The sequence below is a fragment of the Pogona vitticeps genome, chromosome 5 (genome assembly GCF_051106095.1).
Source record: "Pogona vitticeps strain Pit_001003342236 chromosome 5, PviZW2.1, whole genome shotgun sequence".
Classification (NCBI taxonomy): Eukaryota; Metazoa; Chordata; class Lepidosauria; order Squamata; family Agamidae; genus Pogona; species Pogona vitticeps.
Window position 1 is genome coordinate 194,299,749 of NC_135787.1, and position 15,842 is coordinate 194,315,590.

Sequence of the window (15,842 nt, forward strand, 5' to 3'; positions counted from 1 at the left end):
ATCCATAAAGCTCTCTTCCAACACATTTCCACTGGATACTTTCTTTTCACTGTCTATTTTTCGCATCTGCATACCGTGATTGGGAATGCCACAGTATGAATGACCTTGGCCTTTGACTCCAGCAACACATCCTTACACCTGAGTATCTTTTTCTAGTTCCGACATAACTACGGTTCCAAGTCTCAGTTTTCTTCTGCTTTTTTGCATGCAGTCTCCGTTCGGACTGATGACTGAACTTTTAGGAAATCAACAGAAAATATTTAACAACTTTGATTTCTCCACTGTCAACATGGAGGGAATGGAACTCTCCCACGGCCATGTTTAATTCTTAATATTCAACTCTAATCCTGCTTTTCTACTTTTCCCTTTAACCTTCATCAGCAGTCATTTTAAACTGTCGCTACTTTCTGCCCGTCATCTGGTTATCACCTGCATATCATACATTTTGGATGTGTTTTTTAAAAAGTGATGACTCTTAGTTCTGGATAAATAAGCGCAGAGGGTTTGCCACCTTACATGAATCAATCAAACCTTTATTGGCATACACAAAACACCGAATTAAACACTGAACCAGCTTTCTGGTTCCAGAAAGCTGCAAAACTTCCTTGCAGCTTTCTGGAACCATATCAAAGTTTGTACAGATACCTTACATTTAAATTGTATAAAGCTTCTTCCTGTGATTGAATTGAATTGGGGCACAATGAAGATAAACCTATTGCTAACTCCCAGATTAGGCTGCATATGGACATCAATGCAACCCCCCTGCAAAAAGCGAAGAATAGGTGGGTAAAAACACCAGATCCTCCTTATGGTACCCAGAGATGCTGTGTGAAGGGCTGTTTTTCCCCCACCAAGGTCCACTTTTAAGTCGTACAGGTTTTTCAAAGTCCTTGGGTAGGGGCCCTCCTAATGCACCGAGCTAGCTCTACCGTACTTTCCGCTGAAAACACCACGGCTTTACAGCTACAGTGTCGGGCTCTGTAGTCACTCGGCAGTCCATAAGAGAAACTCTCCTGTTATCTCATGACAACTAAGCTGCCACAGGATGACAAGGGATGGCTCTGCTTTCGGGAATCCTAATATCTGCACAGCTTACCAGACCAACCATTTCTCTGCATGTTTGCTGGAGGCTCTTAAAATAATCCTCAGAGGCAAAGGGAGACAGGACTTCGAAGCGGACTCTTCTTCCGCTAATGTTATTCTGCTAGATGTTCAACAATTCTAAAGGCACGGGGTAACTGATGAAGCGTGTGGTTAATCTGTGGAACTCTTTGCCACAGGAGGTGGTGATGGCATCTGGCCTAGAGGCCTTTCAAAGGGGATTGGACAGACTCCTGCAGGAGAAGTCCATCGCAGGTGACAAGCCATTATGGAGACGTTTAATCTCCAGGCTTAAAAAGAAGGTACTTCAAAATGCCAGATGCAGGGAAAGAGGTATCAGGAGACAGGTCTCTCCTTGTCTCCGGTGCTCCCTGAGGTATCTGGTGGGACCAACGGGGGATACAGGGAGCTGGACTAGAGTGGCCCTTGGCCTGATCCAGCACAGGGCTCCTCTGAGGTTCTTAAGCTGTTAGAGCTTTACTCAGGGATGGGCAAAATGCTCTATGTAGAGACTCAGGTACCTGAAGCCTCTAACCTCTCTCTCTCTCTCACACACACACACCCAAAAGGTTTCTGTCCATTGAAGCCTCTAGGAGGAGGAGCTTTGCAATCAGCCACTCCATGTATTTTCATTATTATTATAACAGTTTAATTGTTTAAAATGAATAATTTATTGTGCTTTTAATTCTGCTTTTTTAACACTCAGCAACCTTGAGTCTCCTTATCAGGGGGGGGGGAAGGCTGCCTATAAGTGAGAGAGAGAGGGAGATATAGGCAGACACACACACACAGCAACAAAACTGGAAGCAGCCATCCTGGCACTTCCTGTTCTGATTTTTTTAGGGTCTTTTTTTTTCTCCTGGAGTTTTCCCCCTGGATGGTGAATCTGAGGGATAGAACATGGGCCCCCTAAAATTGCCTCTGCTCTGCTCTAAAACGTGCTACAGCCATCACCCCAAACCTCGAGGCCAAGATACAGTAGGCAACTTGCTCCAGCAGGCCAACGGTCACACGCGCAACCTTCCGAGGTTTATGGAACAGGGTGGCCTGAGTGTGGGGTGGCCTGCCCCATGGCCTCTTGGTCCCTTTTATAGGATCTGCAGGGCGAAGCACATGCCCAGTTTGTGGAGGAGAAATAGGCCGATTCCTCTGGCTAGCTCCCGGCGCAGCTGTTTACTGGCTGTGGATTACCGCAGTCACATGATCCGCTTTCCAGCAAAGCCAAGCTGTCCCCAGGACTGAGAAGGTCAGTGGGGCTTGAGAAAGAGAGAGAGAGAGAGAGAGAGAGAGAGAGAGAGAGGCATTACCTTGCCCGGTTCACCAGGGAGCATGCTTTTTGCAGAAGTAGCTACAGCATTACCGCTCATTGCCTGGAATCATGCACGAGAAAAAGACACGCATGGGTGTGCATTAGTGTTCGTAGCTGGATGCCCGGTCAAAGGTCAAGGCAAGGGCCACCAACGCCCGCCTGCTTCTCTCGATTGCTCCCCTTGGTTTATTTGCCGAGATGCAGTGGGGAGAAGGGGATCCCTCTTGGAGCAATGAGATTACACACAAACGCCATGCGCAAGGCATGTGCTGCGTGCCAACAGCTCTTCTTAATCTGCACTGGGCCTTGCTCAAATCTCAGCTGAACGTGGCTTGGGCAGGAAATGTCCAGGGCATTCCAGGCCATGCTAAGTGGAGGCAAAACCCGTGGGAAGCAGGTAACGGTCAACAGTGTTGGGTACTGCGCAGAATGCACAATGCACATGTTGCATTGACACTGGTTAATATATGGAATATCTTCACTGCAGTTTAGGATGACAAGCATCAAAAAGGTTTCCAAGATGGACAACTAGTCATCAATGGGCTCAGACGCAGAGGGACATTTGTGGGCTGCAGCCTAACACAGCGCAGCACATTTGGCCACTGAAAAACTACCGGTGGAGAAGAAGCTACTCTATGGTACATGGAGCCGCTGATTCCCCATACTACAACACCTGAGCAAAAGCCGTTTATCAGTATGAGCACTTCTCTAGTGGCTTTCTTACAGATTCCATAGTTTTTTTGTTTTCTGTAGCACCAGCTGTTAGGGTGGAGAAAGGAACCAGGAATCTGACCTGGGATCTGTGTGAAAGTCTAGTGCACTGGTATCAGGAGAAGCATCACCGAATCTCCTGCGTGGTGTCCAGTCAAGGTCCCAGGTGCTTCTAGCTTTCAGAGATGCTGGTGGTGAAGTGGAAAGAATTCTGAGACACAGAGCTTTCTCTTGAAATGCCTCTCACGGTGGAGAGCCCGCCACTTCCCAAGCTCTTTCCGTTGTCGTACTTCTCTAATAATTAGGAAGTTGATTCCTGGCATTCAGCTGAAAGCTGGCTTCCTGCAACATGAGTCCATTATTACTCGTCCTGCACTCCGGAATGATTGAAGACAGATTTTGCCCCTCCTCTGTAGGACAGCCTTTCAAGGATTTGAAAAGTGCTATTTCCCGTCAGCCTTCTTTTCTCAAAGGTACACACGCCCGGATCTTCCAGTCTTTCTTCCTAGGACTTGGTTTCCAGTCTCCTGATCCTTGTTCTGGTTGCAGCTCTTAGCTACTGGGAGAAAAATTGATTTTTCCCAGGAACTATCAATTGTTGCAGAAAAAAAGAATATTTGTGCATGGGCTGGTTTTAAGGGGCAACCAAGAGGCATTAACTTTAAAAAGCTACCCAGGGTGGGGCAGTGGAGCGTATGATGGACGAAGAGCCATGAGGCCTGAGTTTGAATCCCCACTCAGCCATAAAAAAAGGTCACTAGGGGACTGGAGCTCTTAAAAGCACTCCTTGGATATCCACATACCTTGAAAGCTGCTGTAAGTCGCTTCTGACTTGATGGCCGAGAAGGACAACAGCTTTATCCAAGATGGCTGATATGGATCAATTCAACAACTGGACTTGCAGAACCTTATTTTGTTTGTCTGAAAGGAGGCAGCTGACAGGAATTATCTCGTAAGGAGGATTTGCGCTTCTAAAATTGCCGCGGCACAAATGACAACAGGGAATCAAAACTTCACGCTCCCAAGGCTTTGCCCCGACAGACCTTGTTATGGGACACCAGTCGCCCGGGAAGCTCTTCTCTTTCCTCTGTGAAAAAAGTACCAAGGGTGGGACCCAACGATCAAAGTTGTTTTACGCCTAAAAACTGAGAAGCAGTTATCTGCGCTCAGGCTGCGATAAGGATAACCAAAAACCTAAATTCTCCATTTAGATGATCTGCTGAGGAACATCACAGGTATTTTGATGGAGACAATGTTTTCCCATCAACAAATTCTGACGATTAAAGCTGTTTTCTCATGTTTATTAAGCAGGAGACCTACTTTAAAATACCCTGTTATGGGAAGAGCAGGAACAGAAGGACGGGGCGGCTGCCCGTGAACTTTGCAAGTACTCTTATTAAAATAACTTACACAATTAAAACAACAACAACAACAACCAATTTTTTTGCTGCTGGAAAGCAGGGTGGGGGCGTCTGTTTGGGCTAAAGCTCTCAGCCTCCTCCTTGAGGAAGTACTGTACTGCCAAACTCAGTGAGACCTATATAAAACAGGATTGGGCTAAAGCACAATCCTCCAGATGGACTCGGACTGCATGTTCCAGCAGCCCCAGCCAGCCAAACCGCACCAAGGAAACATGGGCCATGCAGTCCAACATCAAGAAGGAACGATGGGCCTTGCAGTCCAACATCAAGAAGGAAAAATGGGCCTTGCAGTCCAACATCAAGAAGGAACGATGGGCCTTGCAGTCCAACATCAAGAAGGAACGATGGGCCTTGCAGTCCAACATCAACCTCATTTCATCTATCTGTGGTATAGAACATGCCCTGAACCGCCCAGCATGTCAGAGGCTCTGCAACGAATCCAGTCAACCAATTAATTGTCTAGAAGGTAGCAGCCTTTTTCCATGGCTACAGTAACCAGACCCCTTTGACACGGTTCTCGACGGAGAGACCTGAACGTCCCTCTTCACCTTCAACAGCTCCTCTCCTGGCGCAAAGGACGGCCACAATCATCTTTTCTCTCCCGTGGTGCAACCAGAGAATGAGTGGCTGATGCATTATGAATGAACCCCCCCTCAACCTTCCTGCGTGACTGGCGGCCGCGGCTGCAGAAGACAAGCGCATGCAACTCCGATCGCCACCAAGGCAGTCAGCTTCTCCTTCGCAAACTGGGTGTCCAAAAGTCTCCATCTTCCACAGGGAGCAATGGCAAGATCTTAAGCCGCAAAGGCATTCGGACACCCGGCCCTTCTTATGGAAGACAGAATGCCAAAGCTGTGTCTCCCCATCCATCCCAGGGTGGCTTCTGGATCTCTCAGAACCCTTTAGCTATTACCAGGGTCCCCGTCTGGACCCAAACAAGACCTTTTCCAAGGGCTGTGGTCGTCTTAGCCCAGCAGTGAACCATATCTCCGTTTAGCATGCTCAGCTGTTGCCAAAAGGCGCTGCCACGTCTTAATGCCACGGCTAGAAGACGCCGGGGACTTTGGCACCTGAAAACCACCACTGCCCGTCCTGATCCTGGTGGCCATTCTTGGATATTAAAGGCTTCCTGTCCTCACCCACCCAAAAGCTCCCAAAGAACTTCCCCAGATTGAAAGAGATCCCCAGGGAGCCTCAGAATCTGGGGTGGGGACAGGAAAATTTAAATTAAAAGGGTTAACACTGGTGGGTCAATGGCCTCACCACTTTTCACAACTGCGGAGTTCACAACTGCGGAGTTCAGCCAGTGAGAGCCAGTGTAGTCGATGGGGGGGGGGAGAGGTTTAGACCTTGACACGAGAGGTCTGGGTTCAAATCCTCGCCTGGCCATGGAAATTCACTTGGGGGCAGCCAAGGTAAAAGTGCTCCTTAAATATCTCACCTACCCGAAAACCCTGTAATGGGTTACTGTAAGTCAGATGTGACTTGACAGCACATAACATACCACTTAATACAGGAAAATAGTTCAGCGTTTATTCAGCCCGGAGTTAATGAAACTGATGACATACTGAATATGCACCCGAGTTGAGGAAGAGTGCATTTCCCTTCACCACCGAGCAACCTCAGCCGGCCCTCGAGTGTGCCGCGGTTGGCGACTATGGGAAGAGAGATGCTGGACAAGAAAGCCTTTGGATCTGATCCACCCGGTCTCTTCTTACCTTTCTGATTTCCAGGTGAGAGAACACAGCAACAGGGCTGCCTGGCGAATGTTTCCAGCCCAGGGCGGTGCAAAATGTTTTGCAGCGCTGGCCCTTCTGCTTCTCATAGGGGAGGCGGCCACGGAGGGCAGGCAAACCCTGTCCTGGGACTGGAGGTCAATTCCACCTCCAAGACTCTCTCCCCCCTCCAAGCTGGAAAAGAAGGCAGAGCTTCTCAGAGTGTCCAGATTTGGGATCGGAGGGGGGGAAAACGCCATGGATGTCTGCAGGTGTGTGTGTGGGGTCTCAACCCACAAAATCCTGAATTTACTTATACTTTTAATGAATGCAGACAGATACCACTACATAGCCCCTGGCCCCCAAATCCTTCCAGACAGGGTAGACACTTTCTAAAGGTACTCTGCAACCCCCCCCCCCCCAACAAAGCTTTATTCTTTGCATGCAGGAGAGACAATTTTCCTTTTTCCTTTTTTTTACACATAACTTTTTTTGGGGGGGACATATGGGAGGGTTGGGGTGTGTGTGTGTGTGTGTGTGTGTGTTGCAAAACAGGTGCTGCCATACGCCCCTGACCCCTTGCGTTGCCTGGAGAAGGCTCAAGATTCAAATCCTTGGCGTCTTCAGCCGAAAGCCAGCCTGGCGAAAGAGACGTGCTGATGATCAGGGCAGGGCAGAGAAGGGCAGAAGGACCAACCCAAATACTCTGCCTGAGGCAGATTCCTTTGCTCAGATTTCAGCCTGCGGGACAGGGACCCCCAACCCCCTCAGCCGCGTGAACCTCCCGAGGCGGTCCCACTGGCCAAGGCAGCTGGAGATCTTCAGTTTGCTAAGGCCCCAAAATGGCTGCTCCCTCTCCCAGCCCCCCCCACCCCCGATTAGACCGGCTGCTATTCCTTGGCGCAGAACGGGAGGGAACATATTGCAATGGCAGTGAGCTCCAGAAGACGGCCATCTATTCCTTTAAATGCACCGTTAATGCCTTGTAATCAGCTTTAATTTTTAAACAGACCCAGTCCCTCCTGTCCATTTCCCCTAATTCAAGCCACGTGGAAGGTGAAACGGTCCTCTGCTTGCTGAAAAATGCCGTGACGCCACCGTCTGTGACAGCTGGAGGGGCAGACTCAGTGGCCTGATAATGGGAGAGGATGTCAGGATGCGCAGCGGGGAGGGAGGCGTGCGGGGTGTGTGTGTGTCTGTCGGTGCTGCAAAGCTAGGCTAAGAGCTGGGAGGCAACCTGCCAAAAACCAGCATTTATGGAGGGCATTTGGGGGGGGGTGTCTCTGTAGGCACCTTGGTAAAACATCAGCAACTATCTTAAAAGGTAAGAGTGGGGAAGCTCTTTTGGTGTGAGGACTGGAGTCCATTTCAGGGGCCACATTTGGCAGAGGTCAAGGTAAAAGTAAAGGTTCCCCTTGACATTCAGTCCAGTCGTGTCCGACTCTAGGGCGCGGTGCTCATCCCCCACCTCCAAGCCGTAGAGCCAGCGTTTGTCCAAAGACCGTTTCCGTGGTCACGTGGCCAGCGCGACTAGACACGGAACGCCACGACCTTCCCACCGAGGTGGTCCCTATTTATCTACTCGCATTTACATGCTTTCAAATGGCTAGGTTGGCAGGAGCTGGGACAAGCGATGGGAGCTCACTCCATTGCATGGATTTGATCTTATAATGGCAGGTCTTCCGACCTTGCAGCCCAGAGGCTTCTGCGGGTTAACCCACAGCACCACCATGTCCCTTAATTTGGCAGAGGGAGGGACCTCTAAAGGCAAAGAGAGGGACCAAGCTCTTCCTGCCAGCTCCACGTCCACCACTTTTTATAGGGGAGATCCCCTATAAAAAAAGGGGAAATCCCCATGCCGCTGGAAGAGCAATCCAAAGAGTCAATTTGAGTCCTCAGGAAGGCTCCGTTTGCACCCTTGTGCCTGGCTTTATTGCCACTGTCCAGTTGGAACAGGAGACTGAGAGGCCCTCCGGTTAGCACACGGCGGAAGCCTCGTCTCGCTGGAACTTGACCCCAGATCTGAAGGACGACGCTGGTGTGGGGAGACCCAGAGGGCTCTGCCAGGCGGCCCCAGCCCTAGCAAAGCAAGATACAGGGCTTCCCAGCCACCTGCCTTCAATGCCACTCTTCCCCAGAGAAGAGGCTGTGCCAGACCCAACAAGAACATGCACAGTTTTTGATGGCAAGGATTAATGGCCTGGAGCAATTTAGGACGACAGGCCAGTGACATGATGCACCCTGTAGAGAATGGCAACCTGAGCGAGCAAGCCGCCTTCCGCTAGCGGAGAGGATCAGAGGTGGTTTGGCTCGGACCGCACGCCCGGCAGCGAAGCTGAGCCACGGAGGCAAGCTTCCACAAGGACAGAGATGTGCCAAACCGAAAATACAGCTTTCCATTTCCAACGTGGAGGGGTCTAAATTGTCCTGCTTTTCTCTTCCCCCAAATGAACGACAGATAATCCTTCCAGGCTAGCCTGAAAGCTGCAGCAGCAGTATTCGTGAAGGGAGAGATGATCACATGACCCCTCGGGGCCTGGATTTTGACAGATCATGCAACAAAGCTACTTTCCTCTCTATTTCTGGAACCAATGGCCAGGGCTGAGTCCATGCAGCAATTCCATAGGAGATAAAGCACCGGATGCGCATCATTCAGCTCTCGGAGACTCTACACACCACCGATACGGTTGCCGAAGATGGTGGCTCTTAAGACTGGGAAGCTATTCCTACTAAAATCTCAGTGAAGAAGAAAGGTGGCTTAATAAAATTTCAGCAAAGATTAACAAAGCTCCTTCCTTGCTCCTAGCAGAAGTAAAATCATAAAGGACGGTCAGAGGATAAAGTAATTAAACACCTACACAAAGGAATTATGCCATAACTAGATTCTGGGGGGAGGGATTCTGAGAGCTGCATTCAACTTAGTTTGCATACTTCCCGCAAAGTGCGTGATTCTGCCTTTCTTAGTGCAGAATCCAGACTAAATGCAGAACGTTAAGCTTTTAAAGAGCAGGAGAGAAGCCGTCTTGCCATGGATAACATCCTACCCCTAAGCAGCTGCGCCTGCCAAGATTCGTGCCAGAATAGATTTCTACGCCCGAGAGCTAAGCCCAGGAACAGGTAAGTTAATGGAGCAAGTTGCCCTGCTCTCCTCTTACTGAGTAACCGCTGATCTGCCTAATCTGGGATCAAGGGGAGGAAGGCTCCCAGGTCAGAGTGCCAGGATCTCCCTTCTGGCCAACTAATCCAGCCTCCAAAATGAAGGGGTCAGCATCGAGATAACCCAGACTGCAAAATCAACGAGGGCAACACTGCCTAGGGGTGGCGTGCTTTCCCCCCCCACCCTTCTACTTGGGGAGATACAGAGCTGGGGGAAAGTTACCTTTCTGGACTACAACTCCCAGAATCCATAGCTAGATTCTGGGAGATCAAGAGCTGTGCTTTCAAAAAAAAAAGCAACTTTCTGCAGCTCTGATAGGCCACCTGAGAGCATCTCTGTTCTTTGTCATGAAGGTGCCCTTACCAGCGGACTGTAGGTCTAGGTGAGGAAACAAATAACCTGGCTTCCACGTTCTGTAAGAATATGGGAAACAGATACAGCTAGGGCCTTGCAGGAGAGAATATCAGGTTTAAAGCAAAATGGCAAGGTCTTTTTTTATAAGGATGGTTAACAAGCCCGTCTGTCTATGTCAAATCTAGGGCAGCATGAATTAGCTGATTAATGCTTTGCCTGCTAAGACTCTCTCTCTCTCTCTCTCTCTCTCTCTCTCTCTCACACACACACACACACAGACACACACCGGGCTTTAGCCAGTCAATGTGACCAATTGCATCCTTTCCCCCCTTAATCTTCTGTGTCGACCGAGTTTCCACTTTGCTGATGCTTCTCTGATTGGCTATGCCAGAAAGCCGACGCACTTATAACCAGGCAGATCTTTCCTCGGGAGTCCGGGGGGGGGGGGGGGGGGAGAGGCCTGAGAATCCACACTGGCCAGTTGGAAAATTTAAAAGCAACCTGCAAAATCCCAAGAAATAAAGTGCAAGCTGCTGAGGGTCGCAATGCACCACTTACCCAGAGTGGTGTAAAGGGGGGAACGGATGAGTGCCACGGTCTTGCACCCATGCGCCAGAAAGGGAGAGATCTGCCACTTATGGAAGGACACGAAAACCAGCCCTGGGCTTCCAAGAATTCCCCCATAGCTTAAGACAAAGTGACAAATCTTTAATGCCAACACAGGTTAAATCAAAGAACAAGTGATGGGGAAAGGAATGGAAAACTAAGGGGCACGAGGCAGAGCTGTGTGTGTGTGTGTGTGGGGGGGGAAGCTAAGAAAACGGCCACGACTTCTCTAAAGCTAAATCTGTGCATTTTGAAAATAAAATAAAATAAAATACAGTGGGGTCTCGACTTACGAACGGCTCGACATACGAACGTTTCGACTTACGAACCGCTCTCATAGGAATATATGGACTCGACTTACGAACTTAGATTCGAGTTACAAACTCTTTTTTTCCTTTTTTTAAAAGCGAAGTCATCTTAGGTTAAAAGGAAAAAAGAAAAAAAATTATCCCCCTCTAGTGGCAGAAGGCGGAATAGCAGTTTCCCATTAGTTTATATGGACGAAAAGAGCAGATACGGATTAAATGGTTTTCAATGCATTCCTATGGGAAATGCAGATTCGACTTAAGAACTTTTCGACCTGAGAACTGCCTTCCAATACGGATTAAGTTCGTAAGTCGAGACCCCACTGTAAATTGACTGGTCAGATGCTGTTTGAACAATAATCAAGGAAGGATCCCATGGTTTGCAAAGCACACCTTTCATGAACAGCAAATGGAAAATACTCTTTAAGCATCTGTCGATGTGGCAGGACGTATCTGTGAAAGCAAGGTTTCTCTGTTTTTGAAAGCAAAACCCTTTTCCAGACCTGAGACCAGCCAGATCCAACAGAAAGGACACTCCCCATTCTCTTGAAGCAAACAAAATGGAGTCACCGGCGCTCCTTAGCCATCTCTGACATCAGACATCCTGTCTCGAGAGGCCTGTGGTTCTGGGGAAGCTTTGCCAGAGCGCTGAGGCCCGCCCGGACTGAACCAATTTGGCTTACAAGCGACACCGTTATGACATTTAAATTCGTGGCAGCTTTTGGCCACAGTCAAACAAGGATGCTGCTCCATCCAGAAACATTCTCCCCTGCCTCCCAACGGTTTTAATGTCACTTCTGGCAATCATCCCACTTATCGCTGCCAACCAAAAAACAGCATCACCCAGCATGGATACGGATCCCTACCTAAACGCAAGATCTATACAATGTGGAAGCACCACAGGGCGGGCAAGACACTCTGCTGCCTTAAGGAAGGAAAGAACAGGACATGGGGTCTCCTCACCGGGTCGTGTAGAGAAGCCAGACGGATTGGGCACCTGAATCGGAGACAACTTTGACGGCTGCAAGGACACAGCGTCCTGCAACCCTATCTGGAGCAAGCTTGTGTAGAGGCCTCAGGATGAGCTGCGTGGCATATCCACAAGCACAGCAGTAAATAAATGGTCAGGGAGCCCAGGAAGAATTGCAGAGAGCCCACCGTTGCTACCCGCAGCATCGGCTGCTGAAGGAAACTGCTCCCCCACCCCCAGGCCAGCCCTGGGCAACTTGCGCCTGCTACTGAGTGACGGCCCCGTCGACGTTCTGATGCTACTTCCTCAATTACTTTGAAGGCATATATTGTTATTTAAAGCAGGGGACCAGAGGAAGAGAGCCCAGTTAGCAAGGCACCACCATAGCACCGTTCTGTAACCAGAGCCTCCAAAATCAGGTCGTTACCTCTATTCAAGACAAGCGGCTGAGAAAACCAACCGGTTTCGCTATGCGTGTCTACCCCTTTGATTAAGGAAATGGGTTTGGGGGCGCTTGGCCCCTGACGTGTCAGTCCACAAAAGGTTATGGGACCATCCAAGGCAAATCCAAGGACGTCGCCGCCTCCGCCTACCGTTTGCGTCTTGAACCCCGGTGAGCGCGCCGACGGCTGCTGCGGTTTCACCCGACAAAACGATCTGTCCCCCGCCTTGAAGGGTGGCTTCTGCGAGCGTGGCGACGGCGTGGGCGGCGGCTTCACTGCGAGGCAAACCCAAAGAAAGAGAAGTTTACCGAAAGGGAGAATGCAAACTAAAATCCACACACTGGACACACAATGTCCGGATTCAGTTTCTAGGGGAGAGAGAGAGAGAGAGAGAGAGTGTCGCAAGGTCACTGTACCTCCTTTTAAGTACCTCTTGGAGTAGCAGGTAATTAGGAGGGATATTAATGTTGCTGTTATTTCTCAGTTGGCGAAACAGACATCTCTGTTTGTGCTGACAGACCGGCCAGTATTCTGCTCCATAGCTCCGCCAGCATCAGCAGAGTGACATCACCAGTACTGTGCCTCTAATTAAAGAGTCCCCGCTTCTATTTTCGGCTGCGCACAAAATTACCTTATGGCTTGCGAGTCATGCAAAACCCAACCGAAGCAGGAACGCTTTCATTAGCAGCAACCTGCCAGTGACATCATGTGGGGCCAGCAGGGCTGCGGAGTAGGATGCTGGCCACTGTTTGTAGTCTGCAGAATAAAAAATAGGCACAAAGGTTTTCCTATGCGGCTCGCGTTGGTGCGCATACCTGATGGATCTGTCTGTCCTTCTTGTATTACAGGGAAAACACTCTGTTTGAGGAAGAGAGGAAAGCTGCTATTAGCAGAGGCAGCTGCGGGCTACAGAGACCAAGGACCTGACTCAGGATAAAGGCAGCTGTTTGCACACGTGAAGATGGGTCTTTAAATGGAGCACACAAGCAGCAGGGGCTGAGCTGATAGTAACCAGGCAACTGCAAGGCTTACACTGGCTCCAAAGATGCCATCAAGTCAACTGACCCACGTTGGAGGTGCCAGTTGTAACCCACCGAGGGCAAAGTAGCCAGGCAAGGTGTAAGGTCTTGGATCACCTGCGTTCTCCCCACCAAGCCCGCCCACCCACATAAAGGTTACCAAAACCCTTAATACCCCTTTTTAATGCATTGTTTTCCAGCAGAGAAGGGGAACTAAAGGAAGGAAGGAAGGAAGACGACAGAGCAAAGAGTCCGCTTCCCAACAGACGCTGAACCTGCTGGAATCGCAAGTGTCTAAATTATAAAGCACTTTGGGACTTTACTAAAACCATATAATTTTGGAGCTACCCAGAAGAATTGGGTGCACAGCCTGAGGAAGATGAGTTATAATTGAAAGCTTGCTGTTCCATTTTTTTGCTTTGTTATTTTTTCCCCAGTGGTTCGCTTGTTCCTGCATTTGTACTATCATTTGCAGACTCCTGCAGTCAGCCTGGACAGGATTTGGGGGATGTCGTCCAAAAGGCCCCTCTCTTCCAGGCATTTGCTCTAACCCAGTTCCCTGGGTAGAAACGACCGTGGTGTAGCTCAAATGAATACAAAGAGAAGGGAGGAAACCACTTGAAAGATGTGAATGACTGGGATTTTTTTTTTCTGAGCAGCCAACCTGTTTGGCTTATTCTAAGACGGCTGTGGGCAAAGCGTGGCCCCCCCAGGGAAGCAAGCCCCCTCCCAGGGCTGTCTTTCTAGCCCCTGACACTTTGCAGGGCCATCCTGCCGCGTTCAACGCTCAAAAGGCCACCTCCGGCTCCCTCCCGACCCTCAACCTTTTTGCGTTTCTGGCTGTCCATGGACCCAGGCCAGCGATGAAATACCAGATCTGCTCAAGTCACCACTAGAAGGAGGCTGAGAGGCATCTGTCTGTGCATTTTGCTACACAATGATTGCAAACAGACACACGCACACCCCTTAGAAAGCCCAGCCTCGTCTTCCCTTTCTCAATTTCTTGGCCGTATGACGTTTCCTCCCCACTCTTCCTCAGCGGCCCAAGGGGAGCTATGGCTGCTCTCTCGCTAATCATGTCCTCCCGAGCCAACGTCACTGCTTGGAGGCTTGTTAACCAAACCATGGGGGACCCCATTAACCAGCCTCTATGAGAACGGGCCTGGAGAGGGGGCTGCTTTTCCTCCCATGTCTTGGCTGTCCTTCATACGGTCACTCTTGAGCTGCTGCTGCTGCTGCCACGTAGCTGATCCGTTGGGTCAGTTTCACAATCAAGGAACCGAGCACTGTCACTGAGTATTATGGTGTGGCAGCAGGGAGGGCAGAACACCCCATGATATGCTGTGACCCACCAGCTCCCTCTTGCCCTCTGCGCCGACTGCTCAAGAGGCTCTAAAGCACTCCAGTCTCACGACAGGACGGGCAGACGTCTTTGAAAGAAGGCAGATGCCTTCCTTAACCTTTATACCTATTTTTGCAGCGGGGGGGGGGCACCCAAAGTACATAAGAGATCGTATCTGCCTGAAACAGAGTGGTAACAATGTGGAGAAGCAGCTGGATAACAGGTCCACTTTCTGCCATTGTATTTTGGGAAATAGATAACGGTGTCTGTTGGGTAGCTCCCCTTATGTAACAGGAAGGATGTTACTGGCAACAGCAGATTGTCACTGACCAAGTCTCCATTTTACAGTTCCAGGGTACGTAAACTCGTACACAGTGTGACAAAGCCATGCGCACCCCTTACATCGCAAAGGGAAGACTTTAACCAATTGCCATAATGCTGCCGTTGCTGATGTCCTTCTCGCTGGGCAGGGGGCTCTCTCCAACACGAAGTTGGCCGTGAAGCAAGGAAAAACTGGCAGAAAGTTTCCCCAACACACCCTTGGGTTCACAAATGGCAACTAAACAGAGTTGTTGTACTCTACAAGCAGTACAGAAACGCTAGGCGTGACTGGGTTAAGAGTGGAGGGTCTGATCTGGGCAGGATGCTTCTGGATCCGGAATCAAGATCCCCAAAGGCCGTTCGCGGCCCAGGACAGATGCCCAGGGCTTTGGGCAAGGCTGGCCAACACTTGGGGAAAGACTGCCCACCAGCTGCAACCCTGTCCGCATCTGCTGGTGTGCAACACTGAGCCGCTGTGCTTCAGTCTCGTGTTTGTCAGCTTTTACACAACCAAGCGCTGGTCTGTTCAAACAGTTGCTGTAGGTCAGAAAAGGCTGACTTTAAACAACACTGCTTTGCCTTTACAGTCATGTCCCGCTGGACGATTACCCCACTCTACGACAAATCCGCATTACGTCGACGTTTTTGTGATCCCTTTTGCGATCGCAAAACGATGTTTTAAATGGGGGAATTTCACTTCACGCTGATCGGTTCCCTGTTTCAGGAACTGATTTTTCGCTTTACGACGATCAGCAAACAGCTGATTGTCGGGTTTCAAAATGGCCACCGACTTTCAAAATGGCCCCCCGCTGTTTTCTAGGACTGATTCCTCGCTATACAGGCACCGAAAATGGCCGCCGTACGGAGGATCTTCGCTGGACGGTGAGTTTTTCAGCCCATTGGAACGCATTGAACGGGTTTTCAATGCATTTCAATTGGATTTTTTCGTTTCATTTGACAATGTTTTCGCTCCACAGCGATTTTGCTGGAACAAATTAACATTGTCAAGCGAGGCACCACTGTATTTATACCCTAACAAAATTGGTGGGATGACCGACAGGATCTCAA

General features: G+C 49.7%; 1 protein-coding gene across 4 annotated transcripts in view; it reads right to left on the reverse strand.

The window, feature by feature from the left end:
- The window catches only part of NRF1 (nuclear respiratory factor 1), a 77,007-nt gene that overhangs the window by 8,692 nt on the left and 52,473 nt on the right, over positions 1-15,842 (reverse strand). For all 4 annotated transcript variants that reach the window (XM_073002439.2, XM_073002441.2, XM_078376536.1 and 1 more), the window contains exon 10: positions 12,243-12,367. In XM_073002439.2, coding sequence (XP_072858540.1) covers positions 12,243-12,367 — 125 coding nt within the window. The remainder of the gene's footprint in view (positions 1-12,242; positions 12,368-15,842) is intronic.